At 53.0% G+C, this 26577-nt stretch overlaps 1 protein-coding gene across 23 annotated transcripts in view; it reads left to right on the top strand.

The window, feature by feature from the left end:
* The window catches only part of MSI2 (musashi RNA binding protein 2), a 397399-nt gene that overhangs the window by 313356 nt on the left and 57466 nt on the right, over positions 1-26577 (top strand). For all 23 annotated transcript variants that reach the window (XM_051824830.2, XM_051824832.2, XM_051824831.2 and 20 more), the window contains 2 exons: positions 6418-6500; positions 24776-24890. In XM_051824830.2, coding sequence (XP_051680790.1) covers positions 6418-6500; positions 24776-24890 — 198 coding nt within the window. The remainder of the gene's footprint in view (positions 1-6417; positions 6501-24775; positions 24891-26577) is intronic.

Below are 26577 nucleotides of genomic sequence, written 5' to 3' on the forward strand. Positions count from 1 at the left end.
TTAGTGTTGCAAGTGGCAGCTTTACCCACTATGGCACACCACCAGCTGCCAAAATTATTTATTTATTTTAAAGGCAAAGGAACAAATATAGATGGAGAGAGAGAGAGAGAATATGAATCTTCCATCTGCTGGCAGCTAGTTCACTCCCCCATATGTCTGTAACAGCTAGGGCTGGTCCAGGTGAAACCAGAAGCCAGGAACTCCATCTGGGTCTCCCATGTGGATAGCAGGGGTCCAAATATTTGGACCATCCTCTGCTGTCCTCCAGGAGTATTTGCAGGGAGCCGGATCAGAAGTAGAGCAGCCAGAACTCGAACCAGTGTTCCATGGGATGCTAGTGTGGCAAATGACAACTTGACCCACTGCTCCACAATGCCAGCTCTGGCTCAGAAATACTCTGAGTCGGGGTGGGAAGGGGCACCCTAGGTGAAATGTTGCTCATGCACACACGGTCACCTGGGGTCAACTCCTGGCGATGAAGCACACAGACCGCCATGCCTCCATCTGAACCCTTGCTGATCCAAGGGAGACCCTGACCACCTGCCCCAGAAAAGCAGGGTGGGGCCATGTGAAACTACAACCCCCAGGTTCAAGGGGGTTGCCTTAGAGACAAGGTAGAGTGGCACATAAGAGACAATTCAAAAGTGCTCCCACACCCCCACCAAGGAGTTGCTGTTGAAGCCGGAAGCAGCCCATGGATACTGCTGCTTTCCCCAGCACTGGGTTAATAGCGTGAGTTATAAATATTCTTACATACACATTCCTTAAATTCCTCATGGGATGCTCAGAATAAATTTGACAGCCTTTTTTTTTCCTGCCTCTTTTTTTTTCTCCCTCCATTAACCAAGTGTGTTAACTCCTGACTTGCATTGATTTTCACTGAAGACGCATTCAGCTCTGTGTGATAGCCTCTTAGTTCATTGACCTCTGTGATAAGAAAAAGACATTATTTTAGAGGCTAGGAGGAAGCTAGTTCCATTTTTCCCTTCTTAACCTTAAAAAGAAAAAAGAAAGAAAACCTCTGTAAGTTAAGTACAAGGACTGTGCCTGTTGTTTCACTCTTGAGCTATCTTATTTTCAGACTCCTGTTCTCTTCCTCTGTGTGTGTGTTTTTGTAGCTGTGCATTGTTGACATGAATATTCAGTTTTGTCCATTTGAATGAAAGAGGGTTAAATGTGTCTCCCTTTAGTGCCTATCTCTTAAGTAGAGCTTATTATAGCTTCATTCAAGAGAATTTCACTTTTAAATGCTCCCTGTCAACTGCTATCCTATTTATATCTAAATCCCTTTGTGTTTGGGATTAACTTTCTGTCACCTTCTTTGTCCCACTTTTTCTGGCTCCTAGAGACCCTCGGAAGTGGGGGTGCAGTTAAGGTGGGAAGTTAGGAGAGGCCGGGCAGGTGCTGCTTTGCTGAGGTCAGTTGAGAAGGGTCTCGGGGGGAGCTGGTCTGTTGTCCCGCCATGTTTTGCCCCTTTGTTGCTGCAGCACCTCCGATGATTAGTCTTGGGGTTCCCCTGCTCTGAGTGGCGGCCTAAGTGGGTTTCAATACCTGGGGAGGAGGGCTCTGGCTCCAGGAGGTGCCTTCAGACTAGAGGAGGTGAGAAATAGAGCAGGGGGTTCATGGGAGCCCCCTGCCCCCACCAAGAGCCCTGGTGGAGTTGCCGGCCCTCAGGTCGGCCTGCTGTGCAGGGCCGGGAGAAGCCAGGGCATCTCCAGGTGCCAATAGCTTGTTCAGGCCGTGCGTGTGAGTGAGAACTGTGTTCCTCTTACCATGCCTCCTTTGGATAGCCTTGGTGAAGCTGTGTTTCTGATTCTCTCTGGGGCCCTCTCTCGGGAAAATCTGGGGAGAAATAAACCTTACTTCCCAACCCCAGCCCACCCAGGCCTCCACACTAGCGGCTCTTTCCAAGGACTGAGATGCCTCAAGGACACTGGGCTAAGGGAGATTCATGAAAGAACAAACGCTGTGGCTTCCCCACCTAGGAGGTGCCTGGCATGGACGTGTTCACAGCAAAGCAGAACAGGGGGTCTCAGGGGAGAGGGAATGGGGCATGAGGGCTCAGCAGGTACCGAGTTTTAGTTGGAGATGATGAAAAAAGCCTAAGAGATGGGGGGAGGGGGTGCTGGCTGCACACTACAGGGGTACCTGATGACGCCGGGTTGGACGCTGAATTTTATGTTCATTTCAATTAAATTTTATATTCATTTCAATTATTTCAATTAAAAAAGACAATGATGCAAACAAAGATGTCTTGCACCCCCAAGTTTCTGCTCCTGTGGTTTTTGTCCTTCATTCCTCAGTTTATTTAGGGTGTTGCCCACCCAGTGAGTCACTCGCTTTTTGTAAACGATAATGCACCTGCGAGATAAAAATGATTATACATTAAGGAATAACACTTATTGATAATTAAGTGTTTCTTTGCCTCTTTGCTTCCCCCAAATGGAATAAATAAATATTTTAGACATAATCAAGTTTGTTTGCTCTATTCAGGCCAAACAGACAGGGATGTTGAAACAATATAGATCTTTAAAAATCTGCAAATGAGTCTTGGCATCACCGAATTGTTATGCGTCCAGGGTACACAGGCCTGAAATCCAGGCTATCTCTTTTAATCAGGAAAATCATTTTTGTGATCCTTGTATTTTGAGTCCTGTGGGGTTAAGGGAAGGGACCAGCCGGGAGAACATCAGAGTGAGAATCTGAAATGCTGCGTGGAGTCCTGCCCCAGCCCATCCCGGTGTGACAGTCTGCATTTTAATGCCAGTCTCCTAGCTGGGCTGGGCTTCCTCCTGTCTGCAGAGTGGCCCAGGGTGAGAAATCGGGGTGGCAGAGTCCTGAGTGGACTGAGCCACGGGTGAAGACGGTGATTGGCACGGTAGACCAGGCAGGAGTCCAGCAGCAGGAGCTTGACCTTGGCCCCACCCCATCTCCTCGCATTGATGGGCTCACCCTTGGCTTTGGTTCCAGGACTGAAAGTGTGTGCTTCACAGCAGGGTCCGCTGGCTCATGGGGAGGTGGTCCTGTGCTGGCACTGACTTGGTATTCTTTCTGAGAGCCAGACTGGGTTCTGTTCATTGTCTACACTCTGCTGTCCTCTGACCAGAGGGTCACGATTGAGCGAGTCAGCAGGCCTGGCAGGAGGAGGTGCTGCGGGGCCCACGGCTGTGGACAGCAGACACCTGTGACCTCACCATCTCAGTGCCCTGCGTCTGCCACAGCACATTACAAGCTTGGTGCCTTAAAACAACACACACTGTTCCCTTCCTCCAGGGGTTCTTGGGGACAATCTGTCCTTGCCTCATCCAGCTTCCGGTGGCTCCAGATGGCCTCGGGTTATGGCTGCAGGATTCCACTCTGCCTGCCTCTCTTATGGCCTCTCTGTGCTTCTCTGTGTCTTAAATCTCCCTTTCCTTTCTCTTGTAAGGACACTTACCATTAAATCTACCTTAAATCCAGGATAATCTGTCCTGGGATCCTTAACTTGCAAACACCTCCCTCAAATAAGGTCAAAATCATGGTGCTGGGGGTTAGGACATGGATATGTATTTGAAGGGCTACTGTTGACCCTGTACACTGCCCTGATTAGCGGTGAGGTCCCCTAAAAACTGGCCCAGTCTGGAAAAGTACTTAGATTTGGGACCAGGCCAGAGAGATGGCCTTCAAAAGCAGGTGAGACCTTGAGAGGCCCACAGGCTAGAGGTGAGGGTGGGGAGGGAGGGCTGGGTCCCCCTGAGGGCATCCTCTGGCAGCTGCTGCTTATGGAGACCTGGTCTACTTGCCCTCTGTAGCTGCCCCACTGGCACAGGTGCAGCCAGGCAGGCATCCGGGGAGCGGGGGGGGGGGGGGGGGGCATGGCAGTGACTCACATGGATCCGCAGGATGCGCAGAGCCTCAGCACCATGTGGGGACCTGGAGAGAGTGAGGCTGCACTCTGCCCTTGATTCCTGTGTCCTCTGCGGTGCCGCCCCTCCCTCCCTGGGGCTCTGGAAGGCCTGAGGTCTTCATCCCTGCGTGTGGGCTCAAGGAGAAGGAGATTGGTCAGAAAGATACAGGTCCCCAGCTGTGTGCTCCAGGGGTGCAGAGTTTACCATGATGGTTTTCACACCCCTCTCAACCCAGGCTGATGGCAGCTGACCGGAGGAGGGCCAGCTGGACCCATCCCCAGAAACCGCAGGTGCTTGAAGAAGGCCTAAGAGCAGAGAGAAGTATCTGAGGACTCTCAGTGGATGTGGCTCTCAGGGGTCTGAGGACCGAGAGATGGAGATGGAGATGCCCAAAGAGAGGGACCCAGTCTTGTAGTTCTACAGGGACCCAGTTTGAGGGTGTGTGTGTGTGTGTGTGTGTGCGTGTGTATGTTGGGGGGAAGTGTTTGCATAAACCTGGGGGAAGACTTTTCATTGGACCTCATTTTAAACAGCATGTCATGCCTGATGCCTGCTTTAGGCCTGTGTCATTACTGAGGACCCAGCTTTCCTGGTGAGGCCGAGACAGACTTACCTACCAGCTTTGAGCTCCGGCAGCCAATACCTGTTTTCCTCTTTATGGCTTGACTGGCATCTACTCTAGATGTCGGTAGTAGGCGGGGCCCCCTGTGCTGGGAACATGGGCTTGGTATTTGGAGTGTGGTAATAAATGACCTGTGATAAAAATGAAGATTTGTGCATGGCCCTTGCCTTCTGGAAATTGAGAGCAAGAGGTGGCCTTTTTTTCATTCTATTCTTGAAGAATCTTCTAGGCTCTGCAGGAGCTATGATGTGGGAGCTCCATGGATCAGCGCCTTGGTCCCTGGTGCTTCTTGGAAGATGGTGGTGGGAGAGGTAGATCCATGAGCTGGAGGGGCTTGAGCAATTCCGACTTGACTTTGGGCTGCTGGGACCCAAAGCAGATGCAGAAGCTCGCAAAGAAAGCATCTGTGTTTTACTCTTTGATGGGAAACACCAGTTCTCAGGATGTGAAAGCAGCCAGTGTTTTCTTTGCATTCGGTTTGTCTAGCTCTGGATTCCACCAGCTTACATCTCTGGGGAGGAGAGTGTCTTGGTAATCAGGGTCCCTGAACAAAGCAACCCAGCTCTTAAGCAGCAGCAGTTCATCTCTCTCCATTCTGGAGGCTGGAGGGCTGAGGTCAGGGCGCCAGCACGGGCAGTTCTGGTGAGGGCGCCCTTCCTGGCTGCAGGTGGCCGCCTTCTCGTTGTGTCCTCATGGGACAGAGAACACTGAAGCTCCCGAGTCTTAGTAAGGAGTGGGCAGCTAATCACGTTCTGGGGTCTCCATTCTTCAGAGCTGGTCACCTCCCCGAGGCCTCCTGTTATAGTCATATTGGTAGTGAGGATCTCAATATAGAAATCTGGGGAATGGGGCAACACACAAAAACACATACACTTCAGTCTACAGCAGGACCTTACAAATCCTGCCTCGGGTTAGAATCTAAGGGAGGGGACCCAGCGTCCACTCGCACCGCTTTAATTGACAGATGTCAAATAGAGACTCAGAGAGGGGAAGTGGCTCCCCAGGACTGCACATAAATTAGGTGCGGAGTCAGAACGGGCACCCAGCGCTCCTGCCTCCTGTCAGCACATCCACACCACTGCCTGTGTTTCCTGTACATCAGTGCTAACTGCTGCTGTGTTCTTCCCGAGAGGGGGTGTGCCCCTGCGTGTGGGTCCATGTGGCTTGCAGAGCAAGGGTCCCAGATGGGGCCGCCCGCTGGAAAGGCCGCCAGGGGCAGGAAGAGAAGAAAGGCAGGGGCAGGGGGGCAGGGAGAGGCGCTCAGCAAGCGGAGCCGCAGCCAGCTGCCAGGCTTCTTCAGTGCAGCTCATCCAGCAAGCCAGTCTCCAGCCGCGTAAATACAGTGGATAGCTGACGGGCTGACAGCAGGCTTCAAACAGCCTTAAACTGCCCCAGATCCACCGCGCTTTTGAAGCAGCAGTGGAAAAAGGATGCCTGCGCAGAACAGAGGCCTGGAACTTTTAATAGTTTCTTCTGGGCCTCAGGATGTCCTGATGAGGTATTAGAGGAAGTAATTCAGGAAGAAAAGGACAAATCGCCTCCTCCCTCCGGAGGCCGACCCGAGGGCTGGCGAGAACGGCCCCGCGGTGAGGAGCCCGCCCGCCTGCCTCCCTGCGCTCCGGCCCTTGTCAATAACAGACAAGGAAATGTCTTTTTTGCTTCCGGGCACATGTCAGCCGCGCAGTGCCCGCCGCATGTGGGTGCAGTCATTAGCTTTTCCGCGCTGTTGGAAGGGTGCTGGGTACAAGTGAGAAATCATTGCCTCATCCTCCAGGCCGTCCTAGGACCGGCCCACCTACCCGCTGCCCAGAGGCCTGGGCAGGCTGCAGGACCAGGGGAGGAGCGTGGGGCCCGCAGGATCCGCACTCACCCCTCCTCTCTGTTTTCTCCTTTCCCTGTTTCCTTCAGGGTTCGGCTTTGTCACTTTTGAGAATGAAGACGTTGTGGAGAAAGTCTGTGAGATTCATTTCCATGAAATCAATAATAAAATGGTAAGTCTCTGGGAGGGGGAGCTGAGGCGGGTTGGCCTTGGTCATGCCGGTGGGCAGTGGGCGGGCTGGGCACCAGCACAGGCTTCGGCCCCGGGACAGTGGAATTGTTTGGGAGAGGTCGACAAACTTGGTCTGTAAACAGACAGACGGCCAACACCGTTAGTCTTGTGGCCACCCCAGGGGCAGCACAGCGGCTCGGTTCTGCTGCTGTAAGGAGCGCCTGTGGCCCGGGCTGCGATGCTTCATTTATGGTCATTAAAAGTTGGATTTCTCACAACATTCTTGTTTCACATGATAGCACATTTTTAACTATTTAAGAATGTAAAATCCGTCTTTAGCTCTTGGACTTGACAAAAACCAGAGGCTGATGTAATCTCAGGGTCAGACTTCATCAACTTCTGGTTTAGGATATGCTTTCGATGTTTGGCTTTTTAAAAAAAAAAAAATATTTGAAAGAGTGATGGACGGACAGAGATTGTCTGTCCACTGCTACACTCCCCAAAGGCTGGGCCAGGCTAAAGCTGGGAGCCCAGCCACTTGAGCCATCCATCACCTGCTGCCTCCCAGGGTGTGCATTAGCTGGAAGCTGGAATTTTGGGAATGGAGCCAGGACTTGAACCCAGGCATTCCCATACAGGATGCAGGCATTCTAAGTGGTACCTGAACCTCTAGACCAAGTACCCACCCACCCCACCCCACCCCCATGTTTGCCTTTTTTTTTTTTTTTTTTTTTTTTTTTGACAGGCAGAGTGGACAGTGAGAGAGAGACAGAGAGAGAGAAAGGTCTTCCTTTGCCGCTGGTTCACCCTCCAATGGCCGCCGCTGCAGCCGGCGCACCGCGCTGATCCTGGCAGGAGCCAGGAGCCAGGTGCTTTTCCTGGTCTCCCATGGGGTGCAGGGCCCAAGCACCTGGGCCATCCTCCACTGCACTCCCTGGCCATAGCAGAGAGCTGGCCTGGAAGAGGGGCAACCGGGACAGAATCCGGCGCCCCAACCGGGACTAGAACCCAGTTTGCCGGCGCCGCAAGGTGGAGGATTAGCCTATTGAGCCACGGCGCCGGCATGTTTGCCTTTTAAGGAGTGTATCCTATATAGGAAGTTGACCATACTAGGAGGTTTCTCTTTGAGCCCGTTGGGTCAGTAACATTCCACCTTTCAGCAGATTCCTGCCCTCACAAGCAAGGCCACCATCCCCATGGCCCTGGAAAGTTTCTCTTCCCGCCACAGCAGCCTGGAGATGGAGGGCAGTTGGGCTATGGGAAGGCTGGCCTGCTGGAGAAGTGGCCACCAGAGGGCACCATGCCGTGGGCAGCACGTGCCTACGGCGAGTGAAGTGTCCAACTCTGTCCTTCAGGCTGAGTTAGGGGGTTGGTTCCAGGAAGATGAAAGCCCAGTAGGTGTTCCTGGAGCCACCAGCAGGTCCCAAGGAGCAAATACATTTTGGTTGGCCAGCAGGGCCTCCAGCCCCAAGAGAAGAGGGAGGGGAAATTTGTGTTTCAATCACAGCTGTAACTTTGATATTTTCTCTCTTTTGTCCAAACACCGCCTGCTTCTGAAACTTGCATTCAGATATGCATTGTATATGGGTCTGATGTGTGTTCACCAACTTTAAATTCAATAATGGAGCTTTTAGTGTGGATAAGATCAAAGCAATCTACTTAGCATGTGTGCTGCAGGCCTGACTCAATATTTGACTTGCTAATTTTTTCCCAGGGCACTAAAATAATATTGTTCATATTGTTCCTAGCCATCATATGCATCTGAAATGAAAGTATCCCTTCTGTGCATGCTGTATGTTGGCGGCGCCAGGGCAGGCGTTAAGATGGTGCAGGCGAGATAAGTGGGTAGAGACAGCGCAGGTCTCCTGCCTGGGCTTTCTCTGTCCCTAGATGGCAGGGCCTCCGTGTCTGGACTTCTCTCTCTTAGTAGGTTACTGCTTTCTATTTTTAGAACTAGAGAGATAGGGGACTTCTCTACCTGTGTCCAGTGCCTAGATGCCTTGTTTATCCCAGGCAGAGTGTGCTATTGACAGACACTCTGCTGAAGACTGCCAGAAGTGCAAGGGGTGGGGGAGGGGGCAGCAGGCAGTGCTGGCAGGAGCCCTTCCCGCCCTGCCAGGCCTTAACGGTTCATTGGGAAAGGCTCGCTGCAGACTGGCAAGAGACAGCTCCGTGTGCCACGCTGCGCCTCTGTGCAGCCCTTCGCTGCTGCTGGGCTTTGAACCAAGCCTGAGATAGCTGGGGAAGGACTTCATCCTCCGCACTGCTCCAGTGGGGAAACTGAGGCCCTGTGGCCCATGCCCCCAGGGCTACCCAGGGAGTAAAGGAGCATGGGTCCTGAGCCTGGTGGCTGCCGGGTGAACTGTGTAGACACTGGTGTGAGCCCAGGCCCGGGAGGTGGACCCCCAGATGACTTCCATGCTGGAAGGCAGAGTTTCAGTCCCAGAAGGAACCCGGAGAGGTATGCAGCCGCGCGCCCCGTTGTTTGCCATGTGTCGCCTCTTCTTGCACCCAGGTCAGAGGCTCACCCAGGTCAGAGGCAAGTGCAGTGTGAGGGTTTCTGTGTTCTTTGGGATCTAAAGCTAGTGCTTGATCTTTATTAGAATAAGTGACAGTGGAAGTAGACAGAAAGTGGGCGGCGGTGTGGATGGGGTGGCTAGGACCTCAGGCTTTGGAGGTGTGGACCAGGTTCCCAGTCCCTGGTGATGGGCTCTGCGGGGAAGAACTTAGGGGCCCCGGGAGGTGCTCTGGCCGAAGTCACTGGTCCTTGCCAGGCTGCACTGGTGATGTGTCACCTCACTGGGTTGTTGGAGATGGGCCAGATGCTGGGGGCAAAGGGCCTCACACAGTGCCTGCACAGGGTGTGGGCTTGAGAAACGGTAACTCTGGCCATTGTCCACACTGTTGTTACTCAGAAATCCTCCAGCCAACTCCCTTGCTCCGGAGGGGGACGGAAGGGAAAGGGAGCTGGTAGAAGAGCCAGGAGCCTGAACTGTTTGGGATCCTCCAGTCCTGGTTTCTCCTTTGGAGATCCAAAGGAAAGGAGATGAAATGTGCTGTGGACAGAATTTAAATGCAAGACCTGGAGACTGCCCAGAGCAGCACAGATGACTGTCAGCACATCCATCTGTAGGAGCCTTTTTCTTTTTTTTTTTTTTAAGACTCTATCTTTCAAATAAAGTTACAGAGAAAGGGAGAGACAGAGAGAAAGGTCTTCTTTCCATTGGTTCACTCCCCAGATGGCTGCAATGGCCAGAGCTGGGCCGATCCAAAGCCAGGAGCCAGCAACTTCCTCTGGGTCTCCCAGGCAGGTGTAGGGGCCCAAGCACTTGGGCCATCTTCTACTGCTTTCTCAGGCCATAGCAGAGAGCTGGATGGGAAGAGGAGCAGCCAGGACTTGAACTGGCGCCCATATGGGATGCCGGTGCTGCAGGGCGAGGCTTAGCCTACTATGCCACAGTGCTGGCCTCTGTAGGAGCCTTTCTTAAACCGGCCTGTGTTGTGAAGCTGGGAGGCGTGACCTCCTGGCACCCTCATCATCTCCCTGGGTGCTGTGTAGGTGCGCACAGCACAGCATGTGGCTGTCTCCCCCTCACTCCCACCTCCACATGCCCGGGACTTCGGTTTTCTCATATTCACAGGTATGGAGTAGTTAGTCACAGACAGGACTGGGCCTGTGGTTGAGTCGCGTGTGCCTTCTCTGCCTAACCAACCACCGTGTAAATAACTGAGGTGAACAGGATTCACTGAGGGGCTGTGAGGCTGTGAGGCTGCATAGCTCCCAGAGCCAGCCCATCTGATTGGCTGCTGAACCTTCTGGCATTTTTAAATGAAGGCCCTGCTCACCCACGAGAGCCAGCAGCAAGCATGAGAGTGCTTCTGCCTGCCCAGCCCCGGGGTAGCTGTGTTTGAGAAGCTAGGGTCCTCCTAGAAGCCCTGCCCTTTAAGGAGGTCACCTGCAGGGTGTGGTGGCAAGGGGATGGCCAGAAAGACCTCCATGACACCTCTTACACAGAGATCCAACAAAGGTAACGCTTTGGGTTGCAAGCTTGGCCCCAGGCCACACAGTCTGGAAGGGGTAGCCCCAGAATTCAGGCACTGGCAGCTCTGCTCTGGGGCTCGTGTTTGCTTTGCCTACAGGGTTATACTTCCTCTCTGGGACTAAAGGGCCCTTAGTGGCCATGTGCAGGACTCCTGCCTTCCAAGGCCGCTTAGGGCCCCATCACCATCAGCAGTCTCGCGGCCTCTGTGAGTCCTTTTTGTCCTAAGAGTAGGGCAGAGGAGGTGCACTTGCTCAGAGCCAGAGCCCCTGCTAGAGCGAGAGGCCCACTGAGCGTGGGTTTCTGGGCTCCAGATCAGCTGCCCATCTCCAGGCCTCTGCCTCCACTGCCCAGAGGCATGTAAGCAAGGGGCCTGGGTCGGGAACTGGCTGCCACCTGAGACCAGGACTGACCCCTGAGAGCCGACTCAGCCCCTTTTGCAGTCTTGGCAGGGCCGAGTGCAATACCAGTGGTTCTTTATCAATAAACGCGTGCACGGAGCCAGAGAAGGGCTGCTCTGGCCGCTCCGCAAGCTGCGGGGGCGGGTGCCGCTAATAAGGCCCCCCGCCGGTGCCCTGATTGAAGCAGCCCTGAGCAGCAGCCGCACTGGCTTGATTAGTCACCAGAGCCCAGCCCCCACGCTGCCTCCCGAGGAGCCAGGGAGCTGGGGGGTGGGAGATGCAGAGGGAAAAGGAGCCAGCTCCACATTCCCAAAAAACCTGGCCCAGCCCCCACTTTAAAACCATGTTGTCGGGGATGTGGTAAGAACCTGGGCCGCAGCTGATTCAACAGGGCAGTCACTACACGCCAGCTTGGGGGAGGCGCTTCCTGTGCTGCTTCCTCATGGCATCCAGGGGAGGGGTCCTTCCCCGTTTTACAGAGGAGGCTGCTGCACCCGCTGCCCACATGGGCACACCTCATGCTGGAGGAAACGGGGTTATCTGCTTTACACCAGGGCTGCTGCTGCTGGACTCCACTAAGTAGTCCTTTTCCTCATTCCTTAAAGGTGATTGCATCAGCAGAAACGTGCTAAGCTGCTTGTGAGCGCACCCGCCTTGGTCGCCAGTTGTCCTGGGGCGACAGGCTGTCTGGACGCTGGTGAACAGGGTGTGTGTCCTGGCAGCCGTGGCAGCTCTGAGAGCTAGTCAGGAATGCAGAGTCTTAGGCCCCATGCCAGACCCCGGGATCTGCATGCCAACCGATGCCCAGTGATTTGTGTGCACATCAAGGATGGCTGCTAATGACAGATAATGTGGGACCTGCAGGTCATCCATCATCCAGCTTCAGAGGAAGGGACCTGGGAGGGAGGGGAGCATAGAGCCCAGATGAGCTGGATCCGGCTGGACCTGGTGCCTGTGTCCACAGATGCTTCTCTCTTCATGGTCAGAGAGAGGCTGGATCTCCCAGGAGAAACACTCAGTGCCAGGAACTCCCCTCCACACCAGTCTGCCCACTACCTCGGGGCAGGTTTGGAGCATTGATGGTTGAAGGTATGTGAGGCACATCTATTGGGGGAAGAAGGGCTGGGTTCTCTTTCTCTCTCTCTCTGTCTTTTTAAGTTTTCCTCATTTATTTACTTGAAAGGCAGAGGGACAGAGATCTTTCATCTGCTGGCTCACTCCCCAAATGCCTGCAATATAGGGGCTAGACCAGGCAGAAGCCAGGAGCCCAGAACTCCTTCTGGGTCTCCTGTGTGAGAGGTAGGGACCCAACCACTTGCCATCACCTGCCACCTCCCAGGGTGTGCGTTAGCAGGAAGCTGAATCAGAATCAGAGGAGCTGGGACTTGAACTCAGGCACTCCAATATGAGATGCAGGCATTGCAAGCCACATCTTAACCCGTTGAACCAGACAAATGCCTGCTCTGGGGCTGGATCCTCTTGTGTGATGTGCTCATGTCCCCAGTTCCACTACTGAGTATTCCATAAACAGAGGAGCAGCCCACCTGTCTCCACCTGCCTCCCTCTCTGTGAAATGGAAAGGTTGGGGATCACTGTCCTCGCCACTTATATATGGCCCTGGGTCAGGAAGGTGGGAAGGTACCACCTGTTCTGTCACAGGCTTTGTAGGTGGGGCCTGGCAAGAACCCACCCTCCTGAAAACACCCTTGGTAACTGTATTTCCTTGCCTTGATCTGAGCCAAGGGCCAACAGACTTTCTGTAAAGTGTAAACGTTAGAGGCTTTGAGGACTGTATGGCCTTGGTGGCAACACATGAGCTCAGCTCTTGCAGCAGACACAGTGACAGGCAGTGTGTAAAGGAACGGTGTGGCTGCGTCCTAATGAAGCCTCACTCTCAAGAGCGGGCGGCAGCAGCGATCGGTTATTCTAACTCTGCAAGCCCAGTCAGGCTGCTGCCTGTCTCAAGGGCCTGAGGGTGGGCTCGCAGCCCAGTGGTCAGCCAGGGTCCGGTTCCCTACTGAGTCAGCATCTTACCCAGAGGCAGAGTAGGAAGATGGGGTATCCCATCAGACACTGGCGTTTAGGATAGCAGCCAGGGGAGATCATTAGAGCCTGTCTTTGTAGGGAGACCTCAAGCCCAGAGCAGGTGGTGCGTGAAGCAGCAGACAGGGTAGGTGCTGTCAACCCAAGAGGCCTTCTTGGCAGAAGGTGCCATGAACTCTCCCTGCCAAGTACCCCCCGGTGCACTGCTGCTTAGTAGCTTTATGGCCTCAGCCAAGGGCCTGAACTCTGCTTCAGCTCCCCAGCCCCCTCTTGGAGAGCGGGTCAGGATGGTGGCTGCCCACCTCAGAGACGCCGTGACTTAGGACTTAACAGAGGGTTTGGGTCCGAGCCAGGCATGGCGTGCCCTGTCAGAGTGACAGCCCTTCTTACTATCATCGTCATCATCATCTTTATTCTTAGAAACATTTTGTTGGAGCAAAGGTGGGAGTAGAGGGTGGGTGTGTGGGACCAGGGCAGGACTGAGTCCTAAGTCTCCCTGGGGGCTGGCCAGGGCGGGGGGGCGGGGATGTCTTCTCTGTGGCAGTGGCTGGAGGTGGTCCCCAGAGAGAAGATGTATATCTTTCAGAGCAGAACAAGAGGGGCCCAGAGGTGGAATTTCCTAGGTCCCAGAAAAGCTGAGTCAGAACCGTTCAGCTGAATCATCCTTTGGGGAGAACCCAGAAAACCCGCTCTCTGAGCAAAGCCAGGTAAGATCCCAGGCCTTGCTGCCATCTGCCCAGGGCACAGCTGAGGGCTTAATCCTCAGAGCAGGGACTCTGGGGAGGCAAGGGCAGGACAACGCGAGAAGAGTCCTGAGCTGGCCTCTGGGACTCAGGACTGCAGTGCGGAGTCAAACATCCACAGAGGGCAGCCCAGGCTCGGATGGCATCTGTCCTCTGCCCCCGGCAGGGCACCCCATGGCCAGGCTCGCATCCCCTCCTTCTGGCTGCTCCTCCTTAGCCTCAAAACCTTGAGAACTTGGTCAGGAACCAGCCCCGAAGTGGTGGTGGTGCTGGTGCTGGAGTGAGTAATGTGTGTGGAATAAACTGGGCTTCTGTGTTCATGATCCTATTTGTAGCATCATTCTCACTCGTAAGCTAATTTAAGCCATCTATTCTGTGTCTGTTGCCATTTATAAAATGAGAATGTCAAATGCAATATTAAACAAGCAGGATGAAGGCAAAAAAGGAAATGCCAGAGAGGCATTTAATAAATGAATCCCGCGTTTACGTGGGCGAGGGAGAGATCCTGGCCATGCATCACCCACGCACGTGTGCACACGCCGTCTGTGTGCGCGATGCCTTAATGAGAGCTGGGGGGGGGGGGGGTAGGCCCGGGGGAGGGGGCGGATGGCTTGGCGGTGAATGTTTCTTGCTTTTCAGGCAGAAGGAATTTTGCCTGCAGGGAGGTGGCCTCCTAGTCGCCTGGCTGTGGCTCGGTTGCCCTTCACATGTCCTCTGGCAGGGTGGGTGCAGGGAGGATGAGTGTCCTGTGTGTGTGTCTCAGCACCCAGCCCCTCGGGGCTTTTACCACACGTGCTATCACTGCGTGCCCCCAGCCCCACCCACGGACTGCATGGTGCTGAGAGGGGACCGTGGAGCCCACTGGAAGGGGCTGCTGTTCCCCTTCTCATCTGCTCACGCTCCAGGGCCTTAACTTTTGTCCCTGGGTCTTCCCTTGACCTCTTCACAAAGCTGCTCAGCCTGACATGCAGGGAGGTTGGAGCTGCTGCTCCAGCCCCACCTTTTCATCTTTCAGATAAGGTAGGACCTGTGCAGGGCCTCTGCAGAGCCCGCCACGCTGGTTGGGATAAACACCTCCCACCCCCCATCCTTGGGCAGAATGTGGGCACCTGCTGGAGGCTGAGGTTTCCCGTCACTTTGAAATGCCCTTGCAGGCTCCCAGAAATGACAGAACAGCTGCTGCTGCCACCATCAGCTTTTTCCCCAAATAGTGCAGCCTGCGACGCTCCCATTGTGCACCTTGCTGGCAGGAGCAGGGGGATGGGCACCTACCTGGCTGGGAGGGCTGGCGGAGATGAGGGAGAGGAGCAGCAGCAGGACTGTGCCGAGAGCCTACCAGGCTACCAGGCTGCGGCTGGGGGCTGCTCCCTGTCTTCCTCTTTACTCTCTGGCTTTTGGGATGGAGGCAAACCTAGATGTGAACTTGGCTTGTCCCCTTCAGAGGCACCCATGCCCCGTGCAGAGCAAGGTCAGGTGCAACCCTCCCAGCTCTCTCCAATGCCAGCATTTGATAGGATGAACTCACTCACCACAGCCCTAAGCAGGTAGGTACGGCCGCTCTGATTTATAGATGAGAAAATTGAGCGTAGAGAAGCGAGAGTCAGCCTGTCGCAGCTTTGAGAGCTGGCAGGTGGAGCCAGGTTCTAAGCTCAGAGCCCCTGCCAGTAAGCCGGATGTGGTGTGGCAGGCAGGACCCTGCCTCCCCTGGGATCTGGGAAGGGAGGGCAGCTGTCGTTCCTGAAGCACGTGTCTCATACAGTGTTGGGGCGCAGCTCCTCTCTGCCCACTGCACGGCCTGGACTCCGCACCCGGGAGGGAAGAGCTGCCCCTCACTGTCTTCATCTTGGGTCCATGTTGGTCCTGCCTGGCCCATCACAGGTGTTCAGGTTTACAGCTGTGGTGACCTTCTTCACCTTGTTTTAATAAAACAGAGAGCAGAGGAAACTGTAAGTGAAATTAATTCCGGAAGTTAGAATTGGGAATGGACTACGCCTTGAGGGCTGGGTGGAGGCAGGGCCTGGGAGGGCAGGCCCTGGAGTGGGAGAGGGGCTCTGATGCTGGCAAACCTGGGGGCTGTGCGTGGTGATCTTGGTTTCGCCAGCTTGTTCTCCAGAGCCTCGTTTTCCTTACTTGCTGTAAGTGCGGGACTGATAGCACTGTCCTGCAGAGGAATCAGGCTGTGAGCTCAGTGAGAGAGCTCGGCAGAGTGGACGTACTCTGAGGACTTGTGCATACCAGGCGCTGTTGGTGGCATCCACTGTGTGCACATGTTCCATGTCCTGTGAAGCATAGCTTGTATGGGTGTATGCATGCACACGTGGGCACACACGACACTGGGGGGTGTGACTGCCTAGCATATGGATGGTGCTCAGTGGACCAGGTGCTCTTTCCTCCCCAAGGTGATCCTGCTGAGTCAGGATTATAATTCCGACAGAATTCCGGTGCTTTTCACAGCAAGTCTGGACAAGCACATGTCCCACTGGCGGCCTTCACCCTCCCTAAGCTGGCATTTCCGCTGCGGCTTTTGCAGTCTGTGGTTGGGTCATCCCATAGCCATTAGAGCCTTTTTTGTGATAGAGCAAGACACATTCTCGTGTATAGGTGGGTCCCCTGGAGCTTGGCCACACGCTGGTCCCTGTCCATAAGGACAGTGCCTGATTGTGCTGAGTGGGAAAGAGAGGAGGTGAGCAGAACGTGGAAGTCCCGTCTGCTCACTGCCCCAGGCTGGGAAGCTCGCCGCGTTTGCAGAGGGCAGCAGAGCTGGCACAGTGAGGGTGAGTTTGCACTTGCCCTGTGTGTAAGCACCCTTCCCCGACGGGCTCCAGTCATCCAAGCACAGCTGCCAGGATTTCTGGAGGTATGGTCACTGCCTGCCTCTCTCTACCACACACACACACAAGATGGTGTCTCCCCGAGCCCTGTGCACTCATGCTGGCGTGAGTCCATCCTGGCCCTGGGCACGCAGCATCACTCGAGGGAGTCAGAGCTTGGGAACGTGTGTCAGAACTGAGAAGGGGTGATGCCCCGTGTGTCTGTCTCACAGGGCCTGCCTCTCTCCGCAGCTCTCTCTGGTGGGTGCTGGTGTGCGTGCCACCCCCTCAGCTCATTACTCCGGAAGCTTCCATCTCCAGCTCTCATTCAACAGCTGTCTGCCGACAGGGCCAGCTTCCTGGTGTGAGGCCTGGGCAGTCACGTGGACTCAAACTGCTTTCGCAGCCTGCTCTTGCCGTGGGCGTATTGTGGCACACAGACCCCTCCCCCTCACTCTGCGATGGGCCCCGCGTGTTCTGGTAGCCGGGCCTGGGCCAGGCACGATGGGTGCAGCCTGGTAGGACCGTGCAGGCTGCACTGAAGGAGCTTGCGCTGTGTGTGTTTCCTTGCTCTGCAGCTTCCTTCAAGGGGCAGGTCTGCTCTGAAACCTTAGAAACCTGCAGGAGCCCCAGGAAGGAGCCATGGGTCTTCATTTGAAAGTCATCCCCCCTTCCCTTTTCTCTTTCCCTCGACGGCCCTCGGGGCCCAATAGCCAGAGGAAGTGTTCCGCTTGAGACTGCAGAGAAGCAGTGTTAGCCTGGAATCAACCAGACTGGCAGCGAGGGGCCCAGCTAGTCTTGGGCAAGACCAGGCAGACCCCTGGGATCTGTAAGGAAGATACCCACGGAGGAAGCTGCAGGACTCCTGCCCCGAGCCCTCGCTGCCTTCCCCTGCTCCGGCCAGCCACGTGGTCAGACCTCTGGCCGAGACTGCCCTCTGAGCACAGGGGGTTTTATCCTGTGCAGTGGGCCTCCCTGCCCTGGGGGGGAGGTGTGGTTTCAGACTGCACCAGAGCTGCAGTCCCTGTCTGCAGACAACAGAGCTTCCTTGTCCTGGGCGCTCCTCCGGGGGCCCAGGGGCAGGGCTTGGGTTTCCCTCGGGCCCCCAAGGCCACAGGCTGACTGGGGCCATCTGTGTACAGATGAGCATGTGTCCATCCTAGCAGTGAGGTTACAGGGCCAGTGCAGCCACTTCGAGTCCCTGCAGGAAGACTGTCCCCACAGAAGCACAGCACCTTCTCGGGAAGTTGATGTGAAGCATCACCCCCACCTTCCTGTTAGAGAGGGCAGTGCAAGACCCACCCCCCTGGCATGACTGTAGGGCCGTGACTGTAGGCAGACCTGGGTTCAATCCCTAGGATTCAAAGCCCCCAGCCCACTGCACACAGCCTGGGTCTGCACCGCACACGCGGTATCTGAAGTCTGGGCCTCAGTTTCCCATTCTAGGACTTGAGCATGTCGCTGTAAATTGGATGCATTGATAAACTAGGAAGAGGGAAGGTAGATGAAAGTATCATATCAGTGTTAGATGTCTGAAGACTAGAAACTGTGCCCTCTGTCTAGAAACACACACCATGATGTATGCAACTCACTCTTACACAGAAAAAGGGTACGTAGAGATACGGGCACAGAATGTGTGCAGGTGATGAGGAAGCAGAGGCAGTGTCAGCGCAGGGTGAATCTGGGTAGAGGAGCCACAGGTGTTTTTTTGTGCCATCCTCGTGGCTTTTCTGTATGTTTGAGATGATGTCTGCATAAAAAGAAGCAGCAAGCCTCCTGGCTGGGCTGCTTGGGATGCTATGGGAAGAGGAACCCCACCCCCAACAAGTACCCAAGCGTTCGTGCCCCCAGGTGCAGCCACCACTGCACCCAGCCTTTGCCATGACCTCTGGAGGAGCCAACTGCGCCTTGGGTACCTGTCCCAGAGTTCGAGAGGTTCCTCTGGGTCATTATTCTGAACTTGTAATGTGAGGACTCCCAGGGAGCCACACCCTCCCCTGTTTGTCTTGCAAAGCAGCATATTTGGAGAATGAAATTCTAAAACACCTCCCAGTTGTCTCATGGGGGTGGGAGGGGTCACACTCCTGGTACTTGGGGCCTGGTGTGCCTTTGCTTTGTGGCTTTGTCAGCTGTGCGTCGTGGAAATGGCGACCTAGTCTCTCTGGTGTGTGAGCCGCTGGTCACAGGTGGCCCCCGGGGCAGTCTTAGAAGCACAAGTCCATGTGGCATGGCCTGCAAGCTCTCCTGGCCCTCCAGTCTGTTTGCTTTCATCTGGCAGGCCGTGTGGGAAGCCATTGGTGCAGGAGACTCAGGGCTGGGACTTGGAGGATTTCCTTCCCCGAGCCTTGGCCCATCCCAAGGCTGCCCTGTCGAGAGCACTCGAAGGAGCTTTGCCTTTGGGTATGGGGTGGTGAGCCTTTACCATAAATGAGGTCTCAGCAGAAGGTGCCAAAGTAGCTGCAGCGAGAGGCCTGGTCACCATGAGCCCCACAGTGGAGACCCAGCGAGGCCTTTGCAGGGCTGCAATGGAAGGGTGCTCCCCTCCCCTGCCCCCTGTCCCACCATGAGAGCAGCCCTCAGTACCTGAGAGCACAGCCAGCCAAGTGCCAAGGTGCACAGGGCCTACCTGCTCTCTGCTCATCCAGAGGTGGTCCCTACAGCCTAGGCTTCCGGCCCATCCCCCACTGGATGTGGGCTGCCCAGGGGCCCCGGCAGAATGTGGTGGAGGAAGCGGCGCCGTTTAATCCCTGGGCTAGGTTAAAAGGAGCCCATGTTGCAGCTTTTGCTGGAGGCTCCAGGGATGCTCCTGTTGGGACATCTGTCTTGGAGCATAGCATGCTCACAGTGAGAGGACCACAAGCTGTGAAGGAGCCATGGGTCCCGCCCCCCGTCAGCAGTCCCAGCTGCACCAGCACTGACCTCCAGCCTGGCCACGGCTTTCTTTGGCTCCAGTCCCAGCCACCCCCATGAGGGCTGAGCGGGAGCCCAGCAGGGTGCAGAGCCTTGAGGCAGAGTGGGCCCCTCAATACGAGAGTGGTTTGTTACATAGTGGTTGGCATCTGGGACATGGTGTGAGGCCACCTGACCCAAGTTCCTGGCCAGGGCCGTGGAAATAGACTAGTTTCTCTCATGTGGGTTCTGCCTTTAACCCCGGTTGCCCGGCCAAGCTCTCTGGCTTGTACAGGGCCCGGGGGCGGGGGGGGGGGGGGGGTCGTGGGGTTGGGTGACCCAAATACGGTGGAACCCAAAAGGCTCTGGAGGCTGACACAGCAGGAGTGCGGGCAGTGGATGTGCGAGTGCTTGCATCAGTGTGAAGAGAACAACGGAGCGAGGGCTCGGGTGGGGAGAGATGTGCCTTACTTATCCCCATATTCCCCAGCGCCTAGGCACATGGACTCTCCAGGAGCAGGGGACTGCGTGGGCAAAGCCTCCTGGTTCTGTGAAGTTTTCCCAGAAGCCTCAGCACAGACCAGACCAGGCTCCCTCCAGCCACTGTTGCCTTTCCCTGCTGATCAAATGCCCAGGCCAGGTCAGGATTCCCCAGAGAGTGCATACACCATGGCCCATGGCCTTGGGGAGCCCTCACCATTGACAGGTAGGCGGCTGACTGAGCCCTCACAGTTCCCACTGCCCACCGCACCTGGCAAAGACAAAGCAGAATGAAACGGTGCTGCCAGCCTTGTTCAGCGAGAGGCAGAGTAGGTGGGTTTGTTTAAAATACTCCCATTACAGTCAGTTAACCTTTATGTTCCCTAAATGAAAATTGTATAAACCTGAAATTTTCGTTGATCATGTTGCCTAGGAACAGGCAGCAGGTTTTCCTAAGACAATGCCATAGATTGTCACCAATAGGGCTATTAGAAAGTGAGCCGGTTAGCGATATTATTCCCCATCCTGGTGTTGCCTTGGGTAATTATCTGTCTGCCTGTACAGGGCACGCCTATCTTCCCAGACTCCGGCAGGTTCATGCAAATGAGGCGTCACAGCCTGCCTCCCTCCTGGCCCCTGCGATGGAGGCCTGGGGTCCTGGGCCAGTTGTCACCCCTGGAAGCCCATGGTGGATGGATTTATTTCTGTTTAATCACCTTCGCCCCCTGCTTGTCATGATGGTGACTCTCAGAGCCCTACCACTGACTGTTACATCATCTTAAGAAAAGCAGAAAACTTGGGAAATAAATAACGGCAAAACGCGCAATGAAAATTAAAAACACAAAGTAGCTCTAAGACAACTTTAGGATGTCCTTTTTAGTATTTTTTCTTTATATGATATCTACGTGTGTACATATGCATACATACATTCATGTTTTTCTTTATATGGTATGTTTATTTTTGAAAAGGTCTCTGTAACTTGCTTTTTTCCTCTTGTAGTGAGGGTGACAAGCTGTCCTGGTTTGCCTGGGCTGAGAAGTTTCTCAGGACTGATCTATGTCATTATTGACATGCTTTTCCATAGCTCCACAGTGTACAACCACTGTGGATGAACTCTGTTCAGCTTGGGGTATAGGCATTTGCTGTAGCCGTTAAGACGCTGCTTGGTTGGCCGGCGCCGTGCCTCAATAAGCTAATCCTCCACCTGCGGCGCCGGCACACCAGGTTCTAGTCCCGGTCAGGGTGCTGGATTCTGTCCTGGTCGCTCCTCTTCTTGTCCAGCTCTCTGTTGTGGCCTGGGAGTGAGGTGGAGGATAGCCCAAGTCCTTGGGCCCTGCACCCACATGGGAGACCAGGAGAAGCACCTGACTCCTGGCTTCGGATCAGCACAGTGCACCGGCCACAGCAGCCATTGGAGGGTGAACCAACGGAAAAGGAAGACCTTTCTCTCTGTCTCTCTCTCTCTCTCTCACTGTCCACTCTACCTGTCAAAAATAAATAAATAAATAATAATAATTAAAAAAGACGCTGCTTGGGCTGCCCACACCCTATATCAGAATGCCTGAGTTGAAGTCTCAGCTCTACTTCTGATCCAGCTCCCTGCTAATGTGCCTGGGATAGCAGCAGAGGGTGGCCCAAGTGTTTGGGCCCCTGCACCTATGTGGGAGACCCAAAAGAAGCTCCTGCTCCTGGCTTCGGTCTGGCCCAACCTAGCTATTACAGCCATTTGAGGAGTGAACCATTTGGGGAAGATCTCTTATGGTGTTTCTCTCTCTCCTTCTCTCTCTCTCTCTCTCTCTCTCTCTCTCTGTAACTCTGCCCTTCAAGTAAATTTTTTAAAAACAAATTTAAAAAAATTATAATTAATGCTGTGGTGAATAACTTCAACCATATGTTCTTGCAGAATAAATTCCTACAAGTAAGAGTAAGATTATTAGGTCACAGGATATATACATGGCATTTGCTGTGTTAGCAAATATATCAAGAAAAATATATACCAATATGAAAAACATATGCCAGTTTCTACCCCTCCCCCATCCCTCCAAGGCCCCTTACAGCAAACAGTACTTTCATCACTGTCTGTGTGATAGGTGAAAAATACGTCTTATCCCAAATGGGGACTGTGTGTGCACATCAGCCATTTGTAAATTGCCTGTTTCTGTCTCCTACCCATTTCTTTTTCAGGAACCTCATCTCTTGCCCTTTAGTCTTTAAAAGTCCTTACAGGGCAGGCATTGAGGCACAGAAGGTTAAGCTGATAAGGCTTGTGATGCCCCCATCCCATATCAGAGTGCCAGTGCGAGTCCCAGCTCTGCTTCAGCTCCAACTTCCTGCTAACGCATCCTGCGATGGCTCAGAGGATGGCCCAAGTACTTGGGCCTCTGCCACCCATGTGTGAGACGTGGACAGAGTTCCTTGCTCCTGGCTTTGGCCTGGCCCAGCCCTGGCTATTACAAGCATCTTAGGAGTAAGCAAGTGGATAGAAAATCGATCTCTCTACCCACCTCATGCCTTTCAAGTAGATGAAAAATGAAAATAAGCAAGAATAAACATTTTAAAAAGATAAGCTCCCTTTAAAAAAATTAAAACCTCTTGTATTAACCATATCAGTCATTAATATTGAGCTATTTTTCCCGTTTTTTAAGACATTTGTGATTATCATTCTTTTTTTTTTTAAAGGTTTTATTCATTTATTTATTTGCAAGATAGAGTTACAGAGAGAGAGGGAGAGACAGAGAAAGGTCTTCGATCTGGTGGTTCACTCCCCAAACCGCCACAACAGTCAGATCTGGGCCAATCCGAAGCCAGGAGCCAGGAGCTGCTTCTGGGTCTCCCACGCGGATGCAGGGGCCCAAGCACTTGGGCCATCCTCCACTGCTTTCCCAGGCTATAGCAGAGAGCTGGATCGGAGGAGGAGCAGCCAGGACTCAAACCAGTGCCCATATGAGATGCTGGCCCTACAGGCAGAGGATTAACCTGTGCCACAGCACTGGCCCCCGATTATCATTCTTTAAAGTGTAAGAGTAATAGAAGGGTATTTGTGGGAAATGGAATTAAAAGGTAAGTTTATTTGGGAACAGAGATTTTTGAAATCAGTGCATATGAAGAGTTTCCAAAAAGTTTGTGGCAATGTGTATTATGAAAAAATTGTGTATGGATTTCAAATGTCTTGTGCCAAAATAATCTTAACATTTAATTCCACCTCTCCATAAACTCCCAGAAGTACCTGCAGACCTGTTATCTGGGGTCTTTGAAAAAGAGATTTGCCATTTTTGATAGGTATCTCCCTAAGCTTGGTCACTAAAATACTTTCAAAAGTATTTGGGATGAGAGATTTCTCCAAAATGGCTAACTCACATAGGTCCCTTTTGGAAACAATGGACACTGTACACATTTTTAACTTTGCCTTGGTGTCTCCGACACGCTGTAAACAGTAGTAATTTTCTGTGTTACGGTGCTACCTTCAGCAGCTGTTGCCCTACGAAGAGCTTTTGCTTCTGTGCCGTATGCCCTGACTGCTTTTTAAATAAGATACCTGGTTTTTGTGTCTCTCCCGTCACTACCAGGCTGTCACACCATCACTTTGGCTGCCGTAAGCATTCCTGCCTTCCCCCACCACATCCTGTCTTCATCAGCAGTGCTTGCTAAATTTATCTGTAAACCAGAAGTCAGTGAGTGCTGAGCGAGAACTTGAGGCGCTGGAGTCGGACGGTGCAGGCCGCGGGGTTACTTTTTCCCCCAGGCTTGTATCGCGTGGGGTTGAGGTGGTTCAGTAAGGGCCCCTGGGGGGTGTGAGTGCAATAGGCTTCAGGCATTTGGGAGGCAGAAGCGAAAGAGGAAAGATTCGCAGGCACTTGCAGATGCGGCTGCACAGTGAGGCCCCGCAGTACAGATGGACAGCGTCGGTGTTTAATCCTCTCACTGCTCTCAGGAGCGGGGTGGCGTAGGCTTTGTGCAAGTGGCTTCTCTGACCTAGAAATTGTAAAGATCTGGCTTCTAGGCCAGCACCTGCGGGGCACGGCTGTCCACGTGTAACCCAGGCCTCTGATGCTCAGTTTGCTCGTCTGTGATGGGGAGCTACAACTAAATGGCCTATTTTATTTATTTTTATGTATTTCTTGGAGACAGAGAGACAGACAAAAGAGCTCCCACCTGCTGGTTCACTCCCCAGATGGCCGCAACAAGAAGGGCTGGGCCAAGGCCAAAGGCAGGAGCCTGGAGCACAATCCATGGCTCCTATGTGGGAGGCAGGACCCCATTCGCTTGGGCCGTCACTGCTGCCTCCCAGGGACTGCAGCAGTAGGAAGCTGGAGTCAGGAGCCAAAAGCCAGGCCCTCCAGCGTGGGACACAGGTGTGCTAACCCGCATCTTAACCACTAGGCCAAATGCCGGGCCCTGGCTTGTCTGCGTCAGAATCACACGGCCTCATGTGAAGTCTCTGGCCCAAAGGGTTGTCAGAGGAACTTGTAAAGAGCCAAGCAGCGGCAAGGGATTGTTGTTGTTGTTGTTGTTGTCATTGTTGTTGTTGTTGTTCACAGCCGCCTCCAGCAGCCCTCAGCTGCCTCCTTAGCCATGCTGCTTCCGCACAGGCCTCAGTCTGAGCCCGACCTCCGTGTGTGTCCCCCCCTTACGTCCTTGCCGTCCTTCCAGAACCCAATTTCATCCTTGTAGGTTTTTCCGCAGCAAGATTTGCACAAGTGGCGTGTTTTCTTAAATATTTATTTTGCAGGCCATTTACTCAGCATGGCTATTTTTACAGTGAGTAAGGAGCAAGGCTAAAAATAACTTAGCCCATAACCAGATCAGTCCTGCATTTGACATTTGCGGGGAATTCATTTGCATCTCATTTGTTCTCCTTTCTGTTTAACAGGTAGAATGTAAGAAAGCACAGCCTAAGGAAGTCATGTTCCCACCTGGGACGAGAGGCCGGGCCCGGGGACTGCCTTACACCATGGACGCATTCATGCTGGGCATGGGGATGCTTGGTAGGTCGGGGCGGGAGCCCAGGGGTGGCGGCGGACGGGAGGGCAGGGGACACCTGGACGCCCCCTGGTCATGCGCCATTGAACTAGCTGCTTGAAATGCCTAAGCCTCAGTTTCCTTTTCTGCACTTAAGGATGACAGTTCTCCTCTTTCTAAGACCATTGTGATGATTACATGAACTCACACATATGTAGTCACACACACACACACAGAAAGGGACATAAAAGTTCGTGGAAACATGGAATTGAAAGGTAAGTTTAGGTGCAAAAAATGTTAAGCCATGCATGGTTTATTCATGATAGGCGTTGTCCATGGGCTTTTGGACCCTGTGTGTGTGTGTGTGTGTGTGTGTACACATACGAGTATTTGTCTTCCCTCATGCCTGGCTCAGAGGTTACTTGGTACTGTTTCATCTACTCTGAAGAAGGGAAGGTCTCCCTAGGCCTCCGCCTCCTGGGCTGGTGACCTCTGACCCCAGGCTGGCTTAACTTGGGAGGCTAAGGCTATGTTTTCTAAAACTTGGGTGAGGAGGGGGGAAGTCCTGAGGGTGGGCGATAATCCTGTCTATTTAAATGATTAACATTTTTCTCTTGGGATATCAAAATTTGCATTTAAATGGATGTTTTAAATAGGCTGTTTTACTCTTTATTTGCAAAAAAAAAAAAAGATAAAAGACAAAGTGTGTTTGTTCTGACTAAAAATGATCTCTCCTGGCTTTTAGAGAAATTGAGTTGCATGTTATGCCCCCTTCCTCAAAGGTATCTCTGTCCACCCTGCGTAGATAATTGAAAATCTCACCGCTTAAATGGCATGAAAGATGGGGAGAGCGGCAGAGATGCGCGATGGTGCGGTCGCAGCAATAATTAGAAATCTCAAGGCGAGAGAACGGTGTTTTAGTGCAAGTTATTGTGTGTCGGGAAAATACTAATTAAATGGGATAAATGGTAGTTAATGGTGAAATTCCATTCAGGCACATGAGCTGTCTGGTGTTAATGGGTTTTCATTCGGTTTGGCTGCGAGTCTCTCTTCCATATTGTTTGATAAGCTCTTTATGTGTTTTCAGATCTGCTGTTTAAATCATTCCTGGCTTCATTTTAAATGTATGAAACTTTGCCTGGTCTTACAAAGAATTGTGTCTACATGCTTGTCTTGTGGAAATAGCAGGGGCAGGTAAAGCTATTTGTAGGGACTTCAGAAAATGGAGCAAGACAGCACGAGGATCTGAAAAATGGCCGGAGTGTTCATTCTTCTCAAATTAACTTCTGTGGTTTAACAGTTTCAAAGAATACTCTGATTCTAATTCTTCAAAAATTGGGGAGATGATTCTAAAACTTAGGTGGAAGAAGAAACCCATGAGAACATTTTTTAAAAAGGGGAATGAGAAGAGTAGTTCTATCCTATACCAGAACATAAAACAAAGCGATAGTAATTAAAACAGTATGGTACACAGGAATGTATCTGTTGATAGAAAGCATTAAACAGTCTAAATATATATATAGATATATATGGATATGTGTATATCCATATACATATCGGATATACATATATACATATATATGGATATATATATATATTCATATAAAAGATTTATTCAAAAGGCAGAATAACAGAGAGAGGGAGAGACAGACAGAACCTCTCCTCCAATCTGGGATGCTTGGCATCACAAGCAGATTAACCCCCTATGTCACA

The sequence above is a fragment of the Oryctolagus cuniculus genome, chromosome 17, assembly GCF_964237555.1.
Source record: "Oryctolagus cuniculus chromosome 17, mOryCun1.1, whole genome shotgun sequence".
NCBI lineage: Eukaryota > Metazoa > Chordata > Mammalia > Lagomorpha > Leporidae > Oryctolagus > Oryctolagus cuniculus.